The 21379-nt window shown below is 42.2% G+C and overlaps 2 protein-coding genes across 3 annotated transcripts; both read right to left on the reverse strand.

The window, feature by feature from the left end:
* Positions 1–184: 184 nt before the first annotated feature.
* tmem185 (transmembrane protein 185) lies at positions 185–4828 on the reverse strand. Its single transcript, XM_063900832.1, has 7 exons — positions 4597–4828; positions 3379–3555; positions 2240–2447; positions 2053–2136; positions 1702–1878; positions 1259–1382; positions 185–1172 (listed from the first exon to the last, which is right to left on the reverse strand). The coding sequence occupies exons 1-7, from the start codon at positions 4632–4634 to the stop codon at positions 922–924; spliced, it is 1059 nt and encodes a 352-aa protein (XP_063756902.1). The 5' UTR covers positions 4635–4828; the 3' UTR covers positions 185–921.
* A 1128-nt stretch (positions 4829–5956) lies between these two features.
* Positions 5957–20201, reverse strand: LOC134875618 (myelin-oligodendrocyte glycoprotein-like). 2 transcript variants are annotated; one of them, XM_063900173.1, is made up of 4 exons: positions 19788–20201; positions 8157–8534; positions 7521–7604; positions 5957–7046 (listed from the first exon to the last, which is right to left on the reverse strand). In XM_063900173.1, exons 1-4 carry the CDS (start codon positions 19888–19890, stop codon positions 6904–6906), a joined length of 708 nt encoding a protein of 235 aa, XP_063756243.1. In that variant the 5' UTR covers positions 19891–20201; the 3' UTR covers positions 5957–6903. The 2 variants fall into 2 exon arrangements, with proteins under 2 accessions (XP_063756243.1, XP_063756242.1); XM_063900172.1 differs by having other exon boundaries at positions 8157–8563.
* Between the last annotated feature and the right edge of the window lie 1178 nt (positions 20202–21379).

Raw genomic sequence — 21379 nt, forward strand, 5'->3', positions numbered from 1 at the left:
AGGTACTATATGTTCTAGTAAGAAGATTTGGATGTAGAAATGTATTTTATTTTTCCTGTGTGAGCCAGGGAAAGCTGTGTAGGATTTAAAAGTGCTTTGGTGAACCTAAAGCTCCTAAATCCTCTACAGTCTGCTTTTAGAATAACATGAAAGCTACTAAAGCACAGTAAAATAATCCACAGCCTAAGGTATCCAACCTGCTTTATTCTGTAGACTCGTACAAGTTGAATAAGAATAAAAGGGGGTGATTGTTTGCACTTTTTTCTCACTTTCAATCCCTGCCATCTCGACTCTGGTCCCTAACGTGACATCGTTGGTTATTTACAACAACAAAAATAAAACAGGAATACAAAATAATGTCGTGTCAGACAGGAGTCATGTTGATTAACAAAGTGCCATTTCTATTATTGTCTTCTGAAGGACGATTTTTCAGGTATGATTCAAGACAATACTCGCACAGAATGATATAAACACGATTGAATCTTCCTGTTTCTGTGTGTGGAAGTATTGAACTAAAACAGACCTGATAAAGATCTCTTTTTGCCTCCACCTCCCTCTGTTTTCTAGGGAAAAGTAAGAGCCCACTGATCCCCAATCGAAGCTCTCCAATGGTCCCCATCACGAAGCAAGACAAGTGCCATCTTTGCTTTAGATTTGTAACTAAAAAAGTCAAATAAGCTAGTCCACGTAGATCCATCAGTCAAGGTTTGAATCCCAGAGAATCTGAGACTCCCTTTCAGGTCCATATCCTCAACTGATTTAAGCAGGTTAAAATATAGGAGGATTCTGGATCCACATTTCCCCCAAATACGCTCCAATGTGTCACTCTGGAAAAGAGTTTAGATAAGGGGAGCCTCTCCAGGAGCCATGTCCTCTGCTGTCCCGGCTTCATGAGTCCCAGCAGTCTCCGTCTGGAGGAAGTTAGTCGGGCATGTCGATGCAGAGCTTAGGAGGCGGGACGAAGTATTTCCCGGGGCTCTGAGTGATCACCACACCCGTCTTCTTGTGGAACATGGGGGCGATCTTGGGCGGCGGCTCGGGGACGGGCAGGTCCTCGGCCGCCTCTGGGTCCTCGCTGCGCTGGAGGTCGTAGGATACGTTTCCGTACTCCCGCAGGAAGGGGAGGAGTTCCAACAGGAAGTGGCAGAAGTCCTTACGGATGCCGAACCACCCTATGGGAACATCACGACAGAGGAAAAGTCAACAGAGGAGATATACTGAGACATTTTACTTTTCCTTCTGCTCTGTAAATACTCACAGTGGTTTCCTCCCTTCTGCCCAAAGGTGGTGGCCATGAGTGTGAGCAGCGAGAGCCACAGAGGGACGAACACACACACATAGCTCAGACTGTTGTGGCCGTCCAGCTTGTGCACCAGAAGGATCTGAACAGATAAATGGGATGCATGAGTACAGAGTACGAGGGGAAAATATATGTTGTTTATTCCACACATGGCAGTTATTTTAAAACAGACCATGTACACTTCACACAGATTTTACGGCACATGGGAGAAGAACATCTTATTTTACCTGCCCCCTCTTAAGAAGAAGAACAAAAAGTGAAATAACCATAAAATAAATACATATATAAATATATATGTATATAAAAGCAATATTCTGTCACCGTTGCTTACAAATACCTACAATATTGTTAATATATACATACTATTGTTTTTAAGACATGTTCAAATATTGCCGACTCACCTCGAAGGTGAGGAGAGGGACGACGATGGTCATCCAGCTGATCGCCATGGTGATGTGAGTCCGTCGTTGCTCGGCGATGATGTCAATGGAGCGGAGGAAGAGGACAGACCAGATGATGTAGTAGAGGACGACAAGGCACAGGAAGGACATCAAGATCCACAGCGGGACGCACACCACCTGCAACACACACACAGGTAAGAGCAATGTTATCAGCAATATGTATTCTAACACTGCAGATTGTATCTCTGTGTGTGTGTGTGTGTGTGTGTGTGTGTGTGTGTGTGTGTGTGTGTGTGTGTGTGTGTGTGTGTGTGTGTGTGTGTGTGTGTGTGTGTGTGTGTGCTGTCTCACCAGCCAGGGCCAGTTGATGATCCTGTCCAGCCTCAGAGCGATGAAGATGAACTGCAGAATATTAACTGAACACAACACTTCCAGCTGAGGAGAGGAAGAGGAGACACACATCAAACTCTGTGCAGAGCACTCCACATATGCAGCCCCAGTTACTGCATTTAGCTTTCATTTCATTTCGACGTCTCACCTCGAGGGAGCGGTCGTGTCTGAATCCCCAGACGCAGGCTGCTACGGAGACGGGCGACACGAAGAAGAGCGGCATGAAGACGAGGAGCCAGAAGTAGTTTCCTCTGGCCACGCGGTCGCACACCAACACCTCGAACATCAGCAGCAGGACGTGCAGCCCCACAGCGATCAGCATGGCTTTGAACTCCACACATGTCTCCCCTTCAGCCCTGAGGGAGGAGAAAACGAAATAAAGATACCGTATGTGTTTGGAGCTTTCTGGTGGATCTGAGAAGGGTCAAAATAACTAGTTTACAAGAGACATATTATAGCTAAAGGAGTATCATATACTTATTAAAAGGACTTCATACTGACACTTATGATTCCTAAAAATTACATTTACTGGTGCATACTTTCATAATTTAGAAGGCTAACCAAACAGACTCTTCCCACACAATAAAGCAGTGTATATAAAGAAGATATCATAAGTATATAATCAACAGATACTTTCTTTCTGCTGAATCCACAATACCGTCTGTACTGTAAATAAAGTCTACACTGTATTCATATCAAACATCCAGCTGTGTATTCTGACTGCATCACTATGACACCTGCTTTATATTGGTATTATATTATTACAAGCAGTGCCTTCTGTAACAGCTGCAACTCTTATCATTGTCTCCAACATCTAACATGTATTAAATTAGGAAAATGATATAGAAAATTGTAAGAGTTCACTATGAACGGGATTTAGAAGTCTTGTTCTTTCTGCACATATTTTAAACATTTTTTGTTTCAACAGTTTGTTTTGAAGACCGTTACTTCCCTGTATATATATATATTTTAATATGTGCTGTCTTTCAATCTGTTGCTGCATAAACTCCTGAATTTCCCACAGGGATTAATAAAGGTACATCTTATCTTATTCTGATAGCATGTAGGTAAGACACCTTTAACAACTACCTTCCTACCTCGTGGTGATGACATGAAATAACTAGAGAGTAATTGTGCAGGAGCTGCTTGAGTAAGTGAATAACATCCTGAGTTTGCAGCATGTTTAGCCTTAACATGTTTAGCCGAGATTGAACCACAGTTGCTTCATTAATACCCCACTGCTGACAACTAATCCCCCAATTTAGATGTGTGAGAGAGAGAGCCGACCTGTACTGGGGGTTGTGCGCCCAGACTCCGGTGCCAACCGAGGCCCCGATGATGACCAGCAGCTTCCACAGCCATATGGGGGTGAACACGGCCCAGTAGCTCCACTGAATGACTCCATCCAGTCTCAGGGAGAGCAGCACGGAGAACAGCAGCAGACAGGAGTAGATCAGGAACTTACTGCAACACAGGGAAGACAGAGGCATGGGGATAAGGACACTAATGTCAAAGCCTACGTGTACCCTTGTGAAAGCCTTACTGTGTGGAGTTTTCACTGTGACAGGCATTGAAAGAACACTCTTGTAATGTTAATAAGGGGTTTTCCTAGATGTAATACAAAAAGAAAGGGTGTGTGGAAAGTTTGAGTAGGTTAATCATCAATTCAGGAAGATAGAGAAGCTTCAACAGGAAGATCTTGCTCTAATTATTGTCAACATTTATAGCCTGAAGGCAAAAAACACAAATATCTTAAACTATTTAGAAACTAAAATGAGATACATGGATGCAATAGAGGTGCCATACTAGGATGAAATGATGTCAGCCTATATTAAAACCACAGTGTGATTAGATGAACAGACTGTGTTATAAACCCTATCATTGTCTTTCATAACAAATCCACTAAGCTAGCCAGTCCACTGACCTTCTTAAATTCTACCTAATATTGAGAAAGTCGGACTTTATTCACTGAAACTAATTCTTTAACGTATTTTATTGGACTGCATTTGTATTCAATATGGGTAAAATGATTATTTAATGTATTTATTACAGTTTTTGGCTCGAGCAACCCCTTATCAATGCTTCATTTATTCTGCTGTGTTTTTGTTTAAGTCTGGATACATTGCTCTCGAGGGCCTGTGAAGCTTAATAAGATACCTGAACTGCATGTGCTACTTTAAAAACTAAGAATAGATGCTAAAAACATGTGAGAGATTAAAATACATGCAATTATGCTGCAATTCACTAATAGTGAAGATAGCTTTGCCTAAAAAACCCCAGCATTAGCTTAGCTAGCATGTTAGCTTGGCCTTGTTTAGCCGGATATTGTTTTTTCGCTGTATCTACTGTATTTAAAATTACCTTATAACAAACACAGTATTCTGTCCATATACAGTACATATATACATACAGTTTACACGTATAAAACACACATCTTCGCCATGTTTTCAGCCAAGCAATGCTAGCTCACGTTAGCTCCACAGTTAGCTGAAGTGCTAAAGTTACCTGGGATTGAAGTCCTGAAAGAGTCCTCTTAAATTCATGGTGTAAAAAAGTCTGGTTGACTAGCAAACATTAGTTCCCCGTGTTGTTGTCGATAATCACCGCCTCACCTGTGTGCTACACATGTTAATATAGGCGGTAGTTGAGCATTGTTGTTCAGTTTCATTACAGCTATTTTGCTAGTCCGTGTTTTGTTTTTTTACCCCATCGGAAATCACGTGACCGCTGACGGAGCTAGCCGAACTGTTTCCGAGAGTTAACGAATTAAATGTTATGTTTATTTGTATTTATGTATTCAAGAACATATATGAGCATCATATGTTCTGTATACAACAAAGTTGAAGTCAGGGGTAGAGATATAAATTGATTTCTTTACATAAAAAAAATAGGAAATATGGCACAGTAACGTACAGCTGAATACAACTTTATTAGCTTTAAAAAAAACCTTTTCCAATTGATGTCTTCATAAAAGAAGCCCAGAAGAATCACACAAACACATCAACCGTTTTTTTATGTATTAAAGAACATAAATTATCGTATATTTTGTATAAAAATTAGAAATCAGGGGTAGATATATAAAGTAATACAAAAAGAAATAAAGAAAAATACCAAAATACAGTTTCAGATAAAATATGTCAGATACTCATTTAGTTTTGATTGCCTTTCTATTCATGATATTTTTCAATAGTGCTACTTTAATGATTTAATTATTGATAAAAAATATTCAAAATGTAGTTTGGAGTCAGCCCAACTTGATGTGAATATACAGTGGGTGTGGGTGTGTTTGTTTTAAACCAATAAACCTTAGACTGTTTATTTAAAGCAATTAACATAAAACCTGCACCCTTAATCGTGACGACAGAATTAGCTAAACATTTATCCAGAAAATGGGTATTATTGATCTGTGACAGAATAGCTCTGAGACAATGGAGACAGTGATTCATTATTCACAAAAAAACAACACTGTGTAGGTTCTTTGAGCCCTGAGAATATGGAAAAACAAAGTTGCACTATTAAACTTAGTGGGTGTTTTTAGATGGAAACAGTTTCTCTCTTATCAAAACAAAGTTAAGTAATGGAAACTTCAGACTAAAATACTGCAGTTAAAATAGAGCGGCATGTTGGGTCAGACCTTATTTCAATGACAGCTGATGTTCTATTTTGATGCAGCACATAAGCTTGTGGCTTTTAGATGATTTAGTACAAATTAAATATAATGTTTACATCAATAGATACCATCCAAAACAGCTGGTATTTAATTATGAATCTGCCACCAAGAGCTCAAAGAGGACAATGGACAGGGAGTAAAAAGAGACATGACTGTTTGATATCAAACCACAAATAGACAACAGCACAGGCAGAGTGAGATTTACTGTCAGCTTTAATGACCTTTCACTGATAGCTGATTAAACACTGAACTCCGGCACAGTTATTACACACAGCGCAGATGATGCAAACACACTGTAATGAAACGGAAATGCTTTGGCATCTATTCACTGTAGTCCCAAAGGCTATATTCACTTCAAATGTCGCAACAAACAACCTCGTTTGGAAATAATGTCAAGTCACATTCACTCAAGTGTTGGAGAAGGTTTGAAAACAGTAATAGAAAAAAATAATAACTTAGAAGATGAAGAACAGTTCGTTAAACAGCGTAAAAGGTTACTACAGTGATTACTTTTGAACACAGAACCAAACACCGTACAGTAAAAGATTTTGCGACGTAAAGTGCTTAAAATCAACAACAGATAGAACAATTTTCCACCGATGAAAAGTCCAGCTTTTTTAGGAACATTTTAGATTGAAAGTTAGAGATGATTAGAACATTTAACAACACAATAAATAAATGATGAGCTTCCTCAACGTCCTGCTGCACACACACACACGAGCGGGTATTCAAATCCTAAATTAACAACAGAACACAATAGAACAATCTAGGGAAGTCAAAGGACTCATGAACAAGGACGTACAGAAATGTTTTAGCACTTTGAACACAAGTCAGCTCCAAAGGATTGAAACAGCTGGACCTCCAAAGCAGTTGAATAAAGTAAAACACACATTTCTGCGTATGTCCTACTGCAGGTGCATGATAAAGCTACTTGGAGTTCAAATAGAACCCAGATTACATTTTGGAAAAAGCTCCAGCTTGCTTCAAACGAACTCCTTTATCTATTCTGTGCAAAAACTTTCCACATCAGTGTCAAAGTTAAATTAGGTTAGTGCAATTTAAAGGATTCTCTGGGGTTGGTCTGCTTCCTCACAAAGAGAAAGAGAAAGAAATCAATTATATAATAAGGGATAAGTAATGTATTACAGTATTAAATTAGAGCATGTGAGTTTCTTCTTGTTTTGCCATTTTTTATAACCCAGTGTTAAAAATACTATAAACCCGATCACCAAAAGGCAGCTGAAGACCAGAGCTGGGATCAGTTTGCTGCGACTGGACACCCCCCCTACAAGAGGAGCAAACAGAGATGATGATGAGAGATAAATTAAATACAGAAATAAACTCCCAGCCATAAAGAGACTAAGAGGTCGGCTATAGGACTCGTGATGGATCCTCTTTTGGAGCATTGCCTGGAAAACAAATAAGCTGGTGACCGATCTGTCTGACAAACTGGAGGTTTATTTAAAAGCTTGGCTAAGGAGAAACGAGAAATGAACATACAAGATGCAAATGCAGTGATATTTGCATATTAAGGTCACTCTTATCTTGCTCTAAAGCTAATGTTTCCCTATTCAAAACACGGTCCAACACAGAGGCATGCACAACTAAAGATGAAGATGTTCCCAGCTGTTACTATCTGCCTTATTCCTACTGTGAAAAGGACTTCCTGTAATCAAAATATGAATCAAGTCTTAGGTTTGATTGTAAAAAAGCCTGTATGCGTGCGTGATAGATTAGCTCCAAAAAACTACTCTGTCACCTTTATCGTTCGTCTCTTCGATCGGATCAGGCGTTTGGAGATATCTGGGTTGCGTTGGCGGCTCTGTTATCGGGGAGTTTTGCTCTGGAAAAAAAAGAGTGGTAATGTCTTACAACACAATACTTAAACTGAGACTAAATGGTGGTGCAGGAATGAGTCCTAACACCTGGAAATGAGTTAGCATGTTGCCACTTTCAGTCACTCGTCTGGAAGTCAATGGATTTTTGAATGTGAGTTTTGGTTAGAGGCTTGAGATAAGATCTGTGGTTAACACAAGCTATGTTCTACGACATAAAATACATCAGTAAATACCCCACTAGTTCATTTAAAATCAGCAGTTAATAACAGCTGACTAAATGAAAGGCTAAACGTCATCAAGCCCGTTAGCATCCTTTAGCTTAGCGGTGGAGAGGTGAAGTCATGTGACCATGCTGTAGTTCCTTTATAGCCCAACGTTAGCATCCTTTAGCTTAGCGGTGGAGACGTGAAGTCATGTGACCATGCTGTAGTTCCTTTATAGCCCAACATTAGCTTTTACTTCTGGCATTTACTTTAGTTATCTTGTTTTATACTATATTGTGACATTTTAGACATGTAAAATGTTGCTAAAATAAAACATGTTAGCATTTAACTCACGAACGACAAGATGAATAATTGAAGCCTTTTGTTGACCCTCTAACTTCGGGATGAAACATCTGAATCTCCCTTCGTCTTCCAGCGTTACGTTCAAGATCTGGAGGGATATGTTTCCTTTCCCTAGGCCGTCTATGGACAGCACTGTCCTCCCGACGTACGACGAGATCTTATTGTCGGTGACCTCTCGTCTGTCGCGGTAGAGATGCACAAGGTCCACATTGCTCAGGGGGTCTTTGGGGTCAGGCTTCAGGTCGGGCCTCGACCACTCCACCGTTAGTCTGGACACATTTATCGGAGGATCCACGTGACATGGCAGGATGATGTCATCACCTAGAACAGCCTTGATTGGCTGAAGGGAACCGATCACATGAGGCTGACCTGAGAAATGGAGGATAAAGATTAAAAACCTACGGGAAAGATGAAAGAGAATGGTTGAAGAAGAAGAAGAAGAAGTAGCACAAGAAAAATGATTGAGGAGGAGGAGGAGGAGGAGGCTGATCGGTAGACGTAGACATTGTCAGCTAACTGAAACGCAGTTATGACTCAAGTAATGACTCAAGTATCCTCACTGGTGTTCTTCAGTTTCACTTTTCACTTTCATTGGGATTCCAACAAGTTTCCAGTGAGAGTCACATTATAGCAGTTGATGAGAAAATACTGAATGTGCTCATCCTAGGAGACAAACGAGCATGTGATAACAGAGGTCTAGTTACTGCATATGACAGTGTATTCAACAGGATGTTTGCCCTCCTAGTAGGCAAACATGGCACGCTGCACAGGCACATGATAATGAGATGAACTTGTTTAACCCGATGTTTGGCCTCTAGGCAGAAATGCTAAAAATGATCATTTCTAAAGTGGCCAGCAGCGATCTTGAACAAAGCATAGAATACTGCCAGTATTCCTACATCTAGTGACTGCAAAACGCCCCGGCCCTCTTGTATGTCCAAGGAACTAGTTGTACCATATCCCTGTATGTGATGACTGCTTCCATTCTTGTAAGAAATAAATTCAGGTATTCTGATTGTGGCGTCAAACAAGTGTGAGCATAGGACCAGCATCTGTGGAGGAACTCGAGGCCTTAAGGGGGCAGATAGAGCTCACCCAGACACCCAACAGACAGGATGCAACCCATGTTTCTGGACGCACATCTAATCAAGCATGAGTATAACATGTTTGGAGTTAGCTCGGTGAGCCCTCTTTGCTCGGTCTCCTCAGCCTACTGACAGCTAATGTTCAACCACAGACGCAACTGGTATGGACTTCAAATATTTAGTTTGAAAGAATCATTTGTTTGCTGTTTTCTGTTTGATTTTGATCTGTTTTGAATTTAAATGAGATGTTTAGTTTAATGATCATGATTGATGCATACTGATGTGGAATGTAATTTGCCCTTTTGTTTCTTAAAGGTTATCAACCTATCCTTCCTCTGGAATTTCACTTTGTGCCATCAATCTAAAAGAAAATAAATCACCAGAACGGAACAGAGTTGTCCCCTTGCATCATTTGTGTTGAACAAGCCGTTTTCAAGTTTGGGCAGAGCTGAATCTGAATCTTAACATCTGGATAAATTGACACTGATTATTAAAACTCAAGCCTGTTCTCTAACAACAGTGCTATACAGCGAGCTTCACAAGAAACCATTGTTTTCCTCATCCCTGTGGTGTGTGGGTGTGTGTGTGTGTGGGCATGAGACATGAGTTCAGTCACATCTTAACACACATCCCATGACTAACTCCCTCGCGATGTTTTTGGTAAACAGGTTTTAGGCTGGATGAAGCTCGTTGTTTTTGAAACATAAACAGATATCAGCAAACGGGCATAGGAAGGACTGGTTCTACTGTACGAGCTTAACAATAATTCTATTCACAAACGGGAAATGAATAGCCTCGTTGCACGGTAACCGTAAATTCTACTTCCGCTGTTACTGTATGCGCTTCTAAACTTCCGGTGTGATATCGGTGAACGTCAAACATGGCGAGTTTCTACACTAGATGCCTGCAGGATCTCCCAAACATTTCCATCTCAGATGTCCACCGACTTGTTCGGATGGGCAGTTCTACACCGAAGAGCAAACGTGATAAGGGATACAAAATGTACCTATCCAGTTATATCGACAATTATGAAGGTAAGTTGTAACTATGGCACAATATTATTGTAGCTACATAGCTAACATTAGCGCTTACATAGTGATATTACTGTGGTAATAGCTTTACTTACTTTTATAATTTAACGTGGTCTTTGCTCGACTTTTTTTTTCGACCGATAGCTCAAACCCGTTCCAAGAAAACAGAACAGGGACTGATCCCTTTTGGAGTTTTCTTAGTCCCCCGGCTGTCACGACAAAATCTGTGCTTTTAAAGTGCCTACTGCAGACCTTTGAATGTTTCGTCGGACTGAAATTATCCCTTCGGATTCTCCTCAGCCACTCGGCCCGTACCGCCGGGTCAACGGGAAATGAATGAAAGGAAAGTAGCTTATTGTACCTCGAAGAATTCGTACGCTGAGGTACACAACAGTGCAGTGCCGATGTCCCCACCCTTTGAAAGGTCAGTCGTCTTTCTTTTATTGTGAACACACTCATTGTACACTTCTAAATAGTAAAAGCCGGTTACCGGTATCCAGCTGTCAAACGCTATCATAACACGGAAGTGTTCGACCGGAAGTTTAGACGGGCATACAAGTAACAGCGGAAGTAGAATTTACGGTTACCGTGCAACGAGGCTATAGAATCCCCTCTTATAAGAATAGAAGAGTGTGTCGTATGGTATATACATCATACCGTCTGTGAGATGGTGATATATATATATATACACTTCCTGAATTTCAGTTTAAAGCACAATTGTATTTTTTGCCCCTTTTGTTTTGCTTCTGTAAAATTTGATATAAAACCACATGGAAAAACTTCCTGTTTGGATATCGTAAAACACAAAGCAACACATCTCTAAATAAATAGACTGAACATAAAACACAAGATTACAGAGATTTAGTGACGTCTTTGTCTACATGCAGACATAGCGGTGGGAAGTAGGGGTGCTGGGGGTGCTGCAGCATAAACTACAAATACATAAACTATTAAATGCATAAAATGTCTAAAATTTAAAATTATGTTGTGTAATATGGTTTAATACAGTTTCTTAATTATTACAAAAATAATTTTCAAAACGTTTTCGATAGCGCTGTGCATTCTGGTTATATCAGATGTCATATGAAGTAGCCACGGGATTGTTTAAGCTAAAATGGCAGCCTGAACGTTAAAATGGCACAGAAACGAATTTCAGATTTTTTCAGTGGATTACCAATACCAGTGTCTAAAACCAGTAGTTCTACACCACCAGAGTGTCTCCAGATTGGAGAAACGGAAACAAATCCAGCTAGCAGCAGCAGTTCATCCTCCGTTTCAGAAGATGCAGAGATCACTGACACAAATGATGACGGTAATAACGGCCCTCCAAAGCCCGCCACGTCTCTGCACAATGCTGCTGCCACTGACAGTGGATGTGTACCCACTGAGCCTTTCCAACCGTTGAACTTTAATTTTCCTGGTCGACGTTGTGGGAATGAAACGTACAGTCGTACATTTTCACCATCCTGGTTTAACAGGTGGAAGTGGCTACATTATGTTCCAGAGATAGATCGTGTCTTGTGTTTTGCTTGCCTGAGAGCCAAAGAAAAAAGACTGATCAATGCTGATAGTGTTCGTGCAGACAACCCATTTCTGTCGGGTGGTTTCGGAAACTGGCGTAAGGCTACCTCAAAATTCAATGAACATGAAAAATCTAAACTGCACACAGACTCCATTCAGAGACTTGCTGCACTGGAAGGCACACCGATTAACGCTCTCTTATCTGATGCGGTTTGCAAACAACAGGCGACTGCTCGTCATGTTTTGGAACTACTGTTCAGAAGTATTCGTTTTTTGGGCAGCAAAGGTATTCCGTTCAGGGGAGACACTACACGTGATGGTATACTGTTTGGATACATGCTGGAGCGAACATATGATCTTCCGAAGGAAAGAGAGTGGATTATGAGACGAGACAATTGGATGTCAAACACCATACAGAACGAGATCATTCAACAGTTCGCGCATGCAATTCAGAGGAACATTGTCGCCAATTCTTCCGAATCCATGTTTTATGGACTAGTTGCTGATGGCACTACTGACATTAGCACCACAGAACAGTTCTCATGTTGTTTGCAGTTTGTTGACAGCAGCCTGGAGGCGCATTGCTTGTTTTTGGGTTTTTATAATGCTCCTGACTCTACCGGACAAACTTTATTTTCTTGCATCAAGGATGTGTTTTTGAGACTGAACATTCCGATTGAAAGACTTATTGCTTATTGTTTTGATGGCGCTAGTAATATGTCCGGCTGTTTCTCAGGAGTCCAGGCCCGTCTGAAAGAACTGTGCCCTCTGTCCATGTACGTTCACTGCAACAACCACGCACTTGATTTAGTTCTCCAAGAAGTTGCCTGCGAAGTTGGCCTAGTGGCCGATACATTAAACTTTGTGCGGGGTGTTGCTGGTGTGGTACGAGAGTCGTCAAAGCGTAAACAGCTTTATGAATCGCTTTTCAGTAGTTGCGACGAGGTTGCAGTTAACATCCTAGGCCTGTGCCCAACCAGGTGGTGTGTGCGGGCCACAGCCATCAGGCGCATATGTTCATCTTACAACACTCTGCTGGCCACACTAACGTTGTTGAAAGATGACAAAACCACAAGAGGTGACAGCAGAGCAAAGATTGTCGGGCTGTGGAAGCAAGCCCGTAAAGGCAGAACTCTCTTCGGCCTGCTCTGTTGCCACGCACTGTTTGAACCGTGTGAGGCTGTGGCACGGAAGCTGCAGAGCTCCACAATGAGTGCGCTTGGCACACTTGAGTGCGCAAATGTACTGAAAAACAGCATTGCGGCCCTTCGAGACGACCCAAATGTTGTGCAGATGTTTCAGAAGGTGGAAGAACATTCCTCAAGAATGGATCTCAAAATGCCAGAAACGAGAGAGAGCAGAACCCCGGCACGATTTAGGCAAACTGCAGAGCCAGAAGCACTCACTCGCAGCGCACCAACAGCCTCTTGGAAACGGGAATTCTATGAGGCTGTCGATCTAGTTTCAGGGGAGCTTCAAAGAAGGTTCGACCAAGAGACTTTGACGCTAGCGGGGAAAAGAGAGAGGGCAGTTATAGCAGCAGCACAGGGAGAAACAGTGGACTTGGACAGCCTTCAGCTTCCTATGGAGCTGGACAACTGCCGCCTTGATCTCCAGCTTAAAATGCTGAACACTGTCACCAAGGAGTCTCGGTGCACCACAGTTAAAGATGTAGCAGCACGTCTTTGTAATCTCCATCCACAGACGAGAGCTCTCTTTTCTGAGGTTGAGAAAGTCATCCAGTTATGTCTGGCTCTGCCAATATCAGTGGCCTCATCGGAACGATCGTTCTCCACTTTGAGAAGGTTAAAGACTTGGTTAAGGTCCACAATGACACAGAAGAGGCTGACGCATCTTTCATTGATGAATGTCCACAAAGACATTATGGACGATGTGGACATGAATGCGCTCATGAGAGATTTTATTTCCATGACGCCTGAGCGTCAGTCCGTGTTTGGAGTAGTACTGTGAAAGGCCCAACGGTAAGCGCTTGATTTGATCAGCTCAGCTGCCGCCGAGCAGTGTACTGTAAATAGTTCGACGCTGACTTTTTTGTTTTTCATGTCAGTTGAGATTGTTGAGATCAGGCATGGACTGGCCATCGGGCGTACCGGGCAATGCCCGGTGGGCCGACGAACATTTTTGGGCCGGGGCTGTCATAATTTAATAATGAAGGAAAAAAAAATCCACCGTGATGGTATTTGAGACACGAAACGGCCCATTGGTTGATTTTCTTGACGGACATTGGGGTTGGCCAATGACATCTCTCAGCCCTCCCCCTCCCCGGGTTATCAAATTTTGCCATTTGACTCGAGCTGTCTGACAGCGGAGAGAAGTGAGTTTCAGTCTGTGAAATTGTGAAAATGGATAGTAGGCCTAATAAACCAAAAAGCGCAAGGGGGGCGCACAGAAGCTGCGAGACAAAAGGCTAAAAAGCCTACAAGTGGACGCAGCAAAATGTGTCAAAATCACAGAAATGTTCTCCCCAAGGTCGACTGTTACAGCGGATGCAGGGCCGTCGACATCGAGTGCACAGGCTGAACGAGTGGAACACAGCTTTGATGTGCAATTTAGTAACACAGAGGAAGGCGAAGTACAGGTGGATTCGGAGGAGGAGGAGAGAGACGTTACGTTTGATGTGCAGTGTAGTGACACAGAGGAAGGAGAAGTACAGGTGGATTCGGAGGAGGAGGAGGAGGAGAGAGACGTTACGTTTGATGTGCAGTGTAGTGACACAGAGGAAGGAGAAGTACAGGTGGATTCGGAGGAGGTGGAGAGAGACGTTACGTTTGATGTGCAGTGTAGTGACACAGAGGAAGGAGAAGTACAGGTGGATTCGGAGGAGGAGGAGGAGAGAGACGTTACGTTTGATGTGCAGTGTAGTGACACAGAGGAAGGAGAAGTACAGGTGGATTCGGAGGAGGAGGAGGAGAGAGACGTTACGTTTGATGTGCAGTGTAGTGACACAGAGGAAGGAGAAGTACAGGTGGATTCGGAGGAGGTGGAGAGAGAAACGTTACGGAGGAGGAGGAGGAGGAGGAGGAGGAGGAGGAGGAGGAGGAGGAGGAGGAGGAGGAGGAGGAGGAGGAGGAGAGAGACGTTAGCCAGCAGGGACAAATTGAGGAAGAGGTCAGAATAGCTACGGTTAATGTTAGCAGAATGAAGAGGGACGGTTCATGCAGGGAGGGCTGTTGTGTGTGTGTGTGTGAGGGCTGGGTGACCACCTGCTCCTCCGCTTTCGATTGACATGCATTTGTGCGTTTCTCTGCAGCATGCGTCAGTAGTAAAGAAGCCATCTGCATTTTACATTGCGCTATTCGACTGTCGTCGACGCGGAGAGGAGAAAAAATAAAATAAGTTATCCACCACAAATCAACGAGAAGTCGGCCTCAACTTTTTGAGATCTGAAGTCAGTCATGATTGGTCGAAATTGTTGTCAATCTTGACGCAGTACAACAAGCAAACCTATCACATTTCTGTGCGCATACAGGCAGGTACACACACGTAGGCTACACACGCACGCACTCAGAAAGACACTAGAATGAATTATGATAGCCCATAACAATGAAAATATTTTGGGATGTGTGTGTATCTTCACCTAATAGTATCTGGGGAGATTGTAGGCTAAACGCATGCAAATGCTCAACATAGGAATCGTTGCTGGTTTGGAGGTGGTCACCCTAGTGTGTGTGTGTGTGTGTGTGTGTGTGTGTGTGTGTGTGTGTGTGTGTGTGTGTGTGTGTGTGTGTGTGTGTGTGTGTGTGTGTTTTAATAGTCTTTGTTTTCAAATAATGCTATAGACTCGGTGTCCAACTTACAGTGTTATTTTTGTAAGTTATAGTTTGCAGGTGTTATAGCTTACAGTTATTATTATCATGTAATATTAGTGAAACATTGCTTTCCCGAAATGGATGATAAATCATTGGAAACCAGAGAAATAACACTACTGAAATTAACATTCCTGCCTCTCTCTCTTTCTCTGTGTTTAGTCAAGCCAGACTGTTGAAATAGGAGTGGAGGAGTCACAGGGAGATCAGGCAGATGTAGACTATTTTAGCCGCCCTGATTCCACAAAGAGGCAGGAATTCTTTAAGTTTCACCCACAACAGGATGCCACAAATCCTGTCGTCCAGGGGCTCTTCACTAGAACGGACGGCATGGCATGGAAATGGCTGACTTATTGTGGTCAACGTCATGCTTTATTTTGTTTTCTTTGCCTTGCTTTTAGCAAACCCAATGATCCAAGTACTTTCATTAGAGGAATGACAGACTGGAGGCATGTTCACCAAAGAATAGAGGAGCATGAGAGAGGCATGACACACAGAAAATGTGCTGAGGCATACTTTTTAAACTGCTCCAGAGCAAGCATTGGTCACCTCCTTGAGGGAAGACAGTTGACAGGACACCGTGAGCAGGTTAAGAAGAGACGGCAGGTGTTGGAACGTGTAGTGGAGGTTGTGAAAGTGATAGGAAAGAGAGGCTTAAGCTACAGACAGGAGCACAATGAAGCTGCATACACCTTGGACATCGACAGTCTCGACCATGGCAATTTCCTAGAACTAATTATATTGTTGGGGAAATATGATGTTTGCTTAAAAGAGCACCTCAGCAGTGTCATTGAAAGAAGCAAGCAGATCCATGCTTCGGGCACACAAGGCAGAGGCTCTCTGATCACCCTCCTGTCCAAAACAACTGTGAATGCAGTAATCGATGCTATCAAACATTTAATTCAAGAGAGAATCTCTGCAGACATTAAGAAAGCAGGGATGTTTTCTGTGCAGCTAGACACAACTCAAGATATTACAGGGAAAGAGCAGTGTTCTGTGATTTTGAGGTTTGTCACGGATGCAGTCCATGAAAAGCTGGTTGCAGTCGTACAATGCAGCACAACTACAGGACAGTCATTTGTGACTCTGTTAACTGAAGTCCTTGAACGTCTGAAATTAGACATAGGCCTGTGCATCGGCAACTCCACAGATGGAGCCTCTAATATGCAGGGGCGATACAGAGGTTTCTCTGCATTAATGGCATCCAAATACCCCACCCATCAGCATGTGTGGTGCTATGCACATGTCCTGAACCTTGTGTTGTCCGATACCACCCATAGTGTTATTGAAAGTGGATCACTATTTGACCTGCTGAACATTGCTGTATTCATCAGGGAATCATATACAAGGGTGAGTGTGTGGGAGACCGAGAGCCAGGACAAGAGGCACAAATGCATTTCAACAATTGGAGAGACGAGATGGTGGGCTAAACATCATGCCCTGAGGAAAGGTTTCGGAAACTATGGCAGACCTGGTGGCCTCTTTGTTGAAGTGGTGTCCACACTCTCTGCCATAATGAAGCTGGATACACTTGGATCAAATGTACAAACCAAAGCCAGAGGATACCGAGATGGCTTACTCCGATATGAAACTGTCCTAACAGCTCAGTTATTCCTCCGGATATTTGAGTTCACCTCACCACTATCAAAATACCTACAGACCAGAGGAATGGACATCCTCTCAGCACATAGGATGGTCACCACAACACAAGATTCACTGAAAAAGATAGCAAGAGATTTCCCGGCAGTCAAAGACGCAGCTGACTGTTTTGTCCATTGGGCAAATGAAAAGCTAGAGGAGCACGATGAACTAGATTTGGAAGTGGAGGCTGCACTGCCTCAAAAAAGGGTGAGGAGGAAGAAAGTCTTACCAGGAGAGATGGCCCAGGATGAAAGCCTGAGTGATTCAGAAAAGGCCTATGAGGTCAATGTTCACCACCAGATTCTTGATACAGCTGTTGAGGCCATGCACCAAAGATTCCTCACCCATGGCACCCTGTATGCAGATTTATCCCTCCTACATCCCAAAAACTTCCCACTTATCCAGACCAGTGGCAGTGCGCTCCCTGAATCTGCACTTGAAGAACTCAGCAAGTGCCTAGTTGTATATGACAGCAGGGCAACTGTTACCAATCTACAAATTGAACTGAGAAACTTGGCACAGCAATGGGACAGGCTGGTACAATCGCCCTTGGATGACTACACAACTAGAGCAGTTGAAGAGGAATCAGATGATCAAGAAGAGATGGACATAATAAGCAAAACCTGTGTCTCTTGCAAAGAGTGCCCCCTGTGCTGCTACAAAATCCTTCTCAGATTTAATATGCTGACTCACGCATACCCCCTACTTGGGTTGGCATACAAGTTTTTGCTGACCCTGTCAATAACTCAGGTGTCCTGTGAGCGGTCATTTTCAACCCTCCGCTACATCAAAAACAGACTGAGGAGTTGCCTGTCTGCCAGCAATCTGGAAGCCTTTATGTTGATGGCCATTGAGAAGGATGTCCTTGTGTCCCTTGATACTGACACAGTGATTGACAGAGTTGCGGAGAAGAGCGAATTAATGAAGAAACTGCTTTTTTAAGGTGAGATTCATGATAAATAAATACATTTGTGTTAAATGAGTGGTTTAATTACACGTTTTGACAGAAAGTAATGTGATTATTGCTTTGCTCTCTCCTCTCCTCCTCTCTCAGGATTATTGGAGGGCCATTCAACATTTCTCAACCAGCTGCCCTGTCCCTCAGGGATGTTCCAGGGATGTGCCTTTCATTGGTGTGGCTCACAGGCATTATTCACATTTAGCATATTTGGAGTGAAGGTTTGGGTTTGCCTTTCCCTGATGTGGAGTTCACATTTGTTCTTTTTCTTTCATTAGCACCAAGGTCTAGCAGCCTTTTGTCTCAGCATATGGAGCTTTTTTTTTTACATGGATGCATGGTCTTATTGTAGGCCTAATTGTCTTATTTGTATTTGTATAAACAGTATATTTCTTTTATATTATTATTATTAAATACTGAAAAGACATTTCTAGCAGTGTTTCTTTGACAACCACTTTCACTTCAAGATGGGAATTGTGGCACTGTAGCCATCTCTCCCAAGATGAAAGTCTCTGTAAGTAAAACTCTTAACAGCTCTTCCATGTAGGCTACTGCGCTTTATTTTTACTTTTTGAAACACAATGTGCACATATATCCTCTGGTATGTCCTGTGCCTCAGCATATCGTATAAATAATCATTGTGGGCCGCCATGGCCAAAAATGCCAGGGCCATTTTTTGGTCCCAGTCCAGCCCTGGTTGAGATATAATAACTGTTCTCAGTTGTGTGCGATTCTAAGGTACAGCCTATAAAAGGTTGAACTAAATGCTTGTTCAGTAGTAGTTGATGCCGTAGTAGCTCTGACCGTGAGACTGATGTGTCAGAGCACACCGAATAGGCCTAAATACGCCAAGTACGGCTAAAGATAATTCACTCTCCGTGTATGCTTTTCCTCCGAATGCAACGTTATCTGTGCAACAGTAGTGCACCACAGCTCAACAGATACTAATAGACATATTGTGCATTCTTCCCTGCCCCTGAGAACACTGCAGGTTTCTGTTGATGCTTGTTTGGTTTAATGTTTTTTTCGGAAGTCGCTCATTTACAATACCGTCTTTAAAGCTGTAAACATTTTTTTATTGAAATAAGTAGCCTTTTGTTTTAGTGTTCACATCACAGTAGCCTATCTGGTTTACAATGAAATACATCGTGTGGTGTTTAAATATTGCGCACACGTATGCCTGTCTTTTATTTAGCCTATCGGAACACCTCTCAGTCTTCAGCACCCCCAACCCAAATCATCTTCCCACGGCTATGCATGCAGAGGAAAGTAAAGTACAAGTACCTCAGAAATACTACTGTACTTGAGCAAATGTACTTCAGTATTTAAGTAAATATACCATAGGTGTTTTTTAAAATGATTTCCCAGCTTCTTCAATGATTTGCTGTTGATTTTGTACTTTTACTTCTTAACTACCTTTTCCTAATAGTACTTAACTTAAGTACTATCTCGATGGAGTACTTTTACCTGAAATTGAGTTGAACAGTAGCCTATTTTATTATTAGTGTTTTTAAATCAAGAAAATAATCGGCCCTATAAAAACACACTGTTGTTCTTACCAGCTGCTGGTGATGATAAAAGCTGAAGGACGAAGAGGAGGAGGAAGTACATCTTTACATGCGAGGGCGAAACACTGTAGAGCAGTCCATCGAAGTCCACCATAATGTGCGCTATTATCCTCCAGACTGTGAGGAACCCAAGATGAAAGGGCGTCGCCGATCTGCAATATCTGGGGTTTCCCCATGGCTGTTCGCCATGGCTGTTGTAGTTTCACTTACTGAACACTGTTGTAGTTTTACTATTCGTGGGTTACTAACTTAATCACTATCTATACATTGATACACGGAGACGAGGATGCAGCACAAGTCTCATGTTTTACTGGCGGGGAAATCACACCCAGACGAGAGCAGAGTATCACAGAACACAGTAGTGGTGGCAGTCCAACCGAGTGCTCGATCCAATACACCACAATGGCCTCGCCCCCCACTTCGACAGAAACTAATCAATGTGATCTGTTATTTGATTCGCTATCAATAAAGATGCTGAAGTGAATTATACCACGCCTTCTTTTTTTATCGGAAGGGAATCCAATTACGATGGTCAAACAATGAACACGGAATGGTGAGCAGGCTAACACTGAACCTGGGTCAGTGTTTTGTATATTGGTGGAAAGTGTGTTTAGCTCCTGTCTTTTAATCCACTTTATCCCCCCTTTTAAAGGTTCTTCATTATATTATTCCCACAGTTTTATTGAATCTACATTGTACTACCTATGAGCAGTATCTGTCATGCTATTATTTATGAGTTTATTACATCACTTCTGAAATAAGAGGAACTATGTATAATTTAATATAGTTTACTCACAATATATAACTCAAATAGACAAGGACAGCAGAACCATCAACCAAAGAGCAGTGCATGTCATGTAATGATCTGTTATTGTCAGTGTTGTTCCAAATTGTATTTGCCTTTTTTCCAATTAAAGTGTGCTTTCCGTCTTACAGCTTTCACTTTCGGCAGATGTTGTTGTTGGAACAGTACCTACATTACATGAACTAAGCAAATCACCTGAAAGTAAAAAATAAAAAAGTACCTGGCTATTTCTGTCATGTGAGACGCACACAGTAGATACAGAAACTGACAGCAGATACTCATGCTGTGTCCTCAGTAGTACCAGCCCAATTCCAACATGAAGAAAAACAATTGGGGATTTATTTTTATTTTTTAAAAGCAAGAAATGTTCACATCCCCAAAAATATTTTCATGTGGCCCTAATCCTCTTCCGTAACATACAGTTTAGTATTGATATAAATATAGTACAGTGGAGGGGAGAAATCTGCAGGTCTGAGCAGACGCTCTCAGTGTGCAGCTGCTGTCTATAAGGTCTATAATTACAGTTAACCGCCAGGGGTGGCAAGTGTTATTTTCTGAGTATCAGTGTTCTCTTGGTTCAAAAGTTGTTGTTTGTTTACATCACATCTAGATGCATGCTTTTCGTTGGTCAGACAGAGACGACACGGACCGCGGAGAGACTATGTAATGTAAAAGGCAGACAGCGTTCATAGGTGTGTGAACAGAGAGCAATTTAGAAGCTGAAGATCCGGCAAGCAACAATTGAAGTTTAACTGGTTTAATTGGTTGGCAAGCAGGC

The sequence above is a fragment of the Eleginops maclovinus genome, chromosome 14 (assembly GCF_036324505.1).
Source record: "Eleginops maclovinus isolate JMC-PN-2008 ecotype Puerto Natales chromosome 14, JC_Emac_rtc_rv5, whole genome shotgun sequence".
In the NCBI taxonomy this organism is placed as follows: Eukaryota; Metazoa; Chordata; class Actinopteri; order Perciformes; family Eleginopidae; genus Eleginops; species Eleginops maclovinus.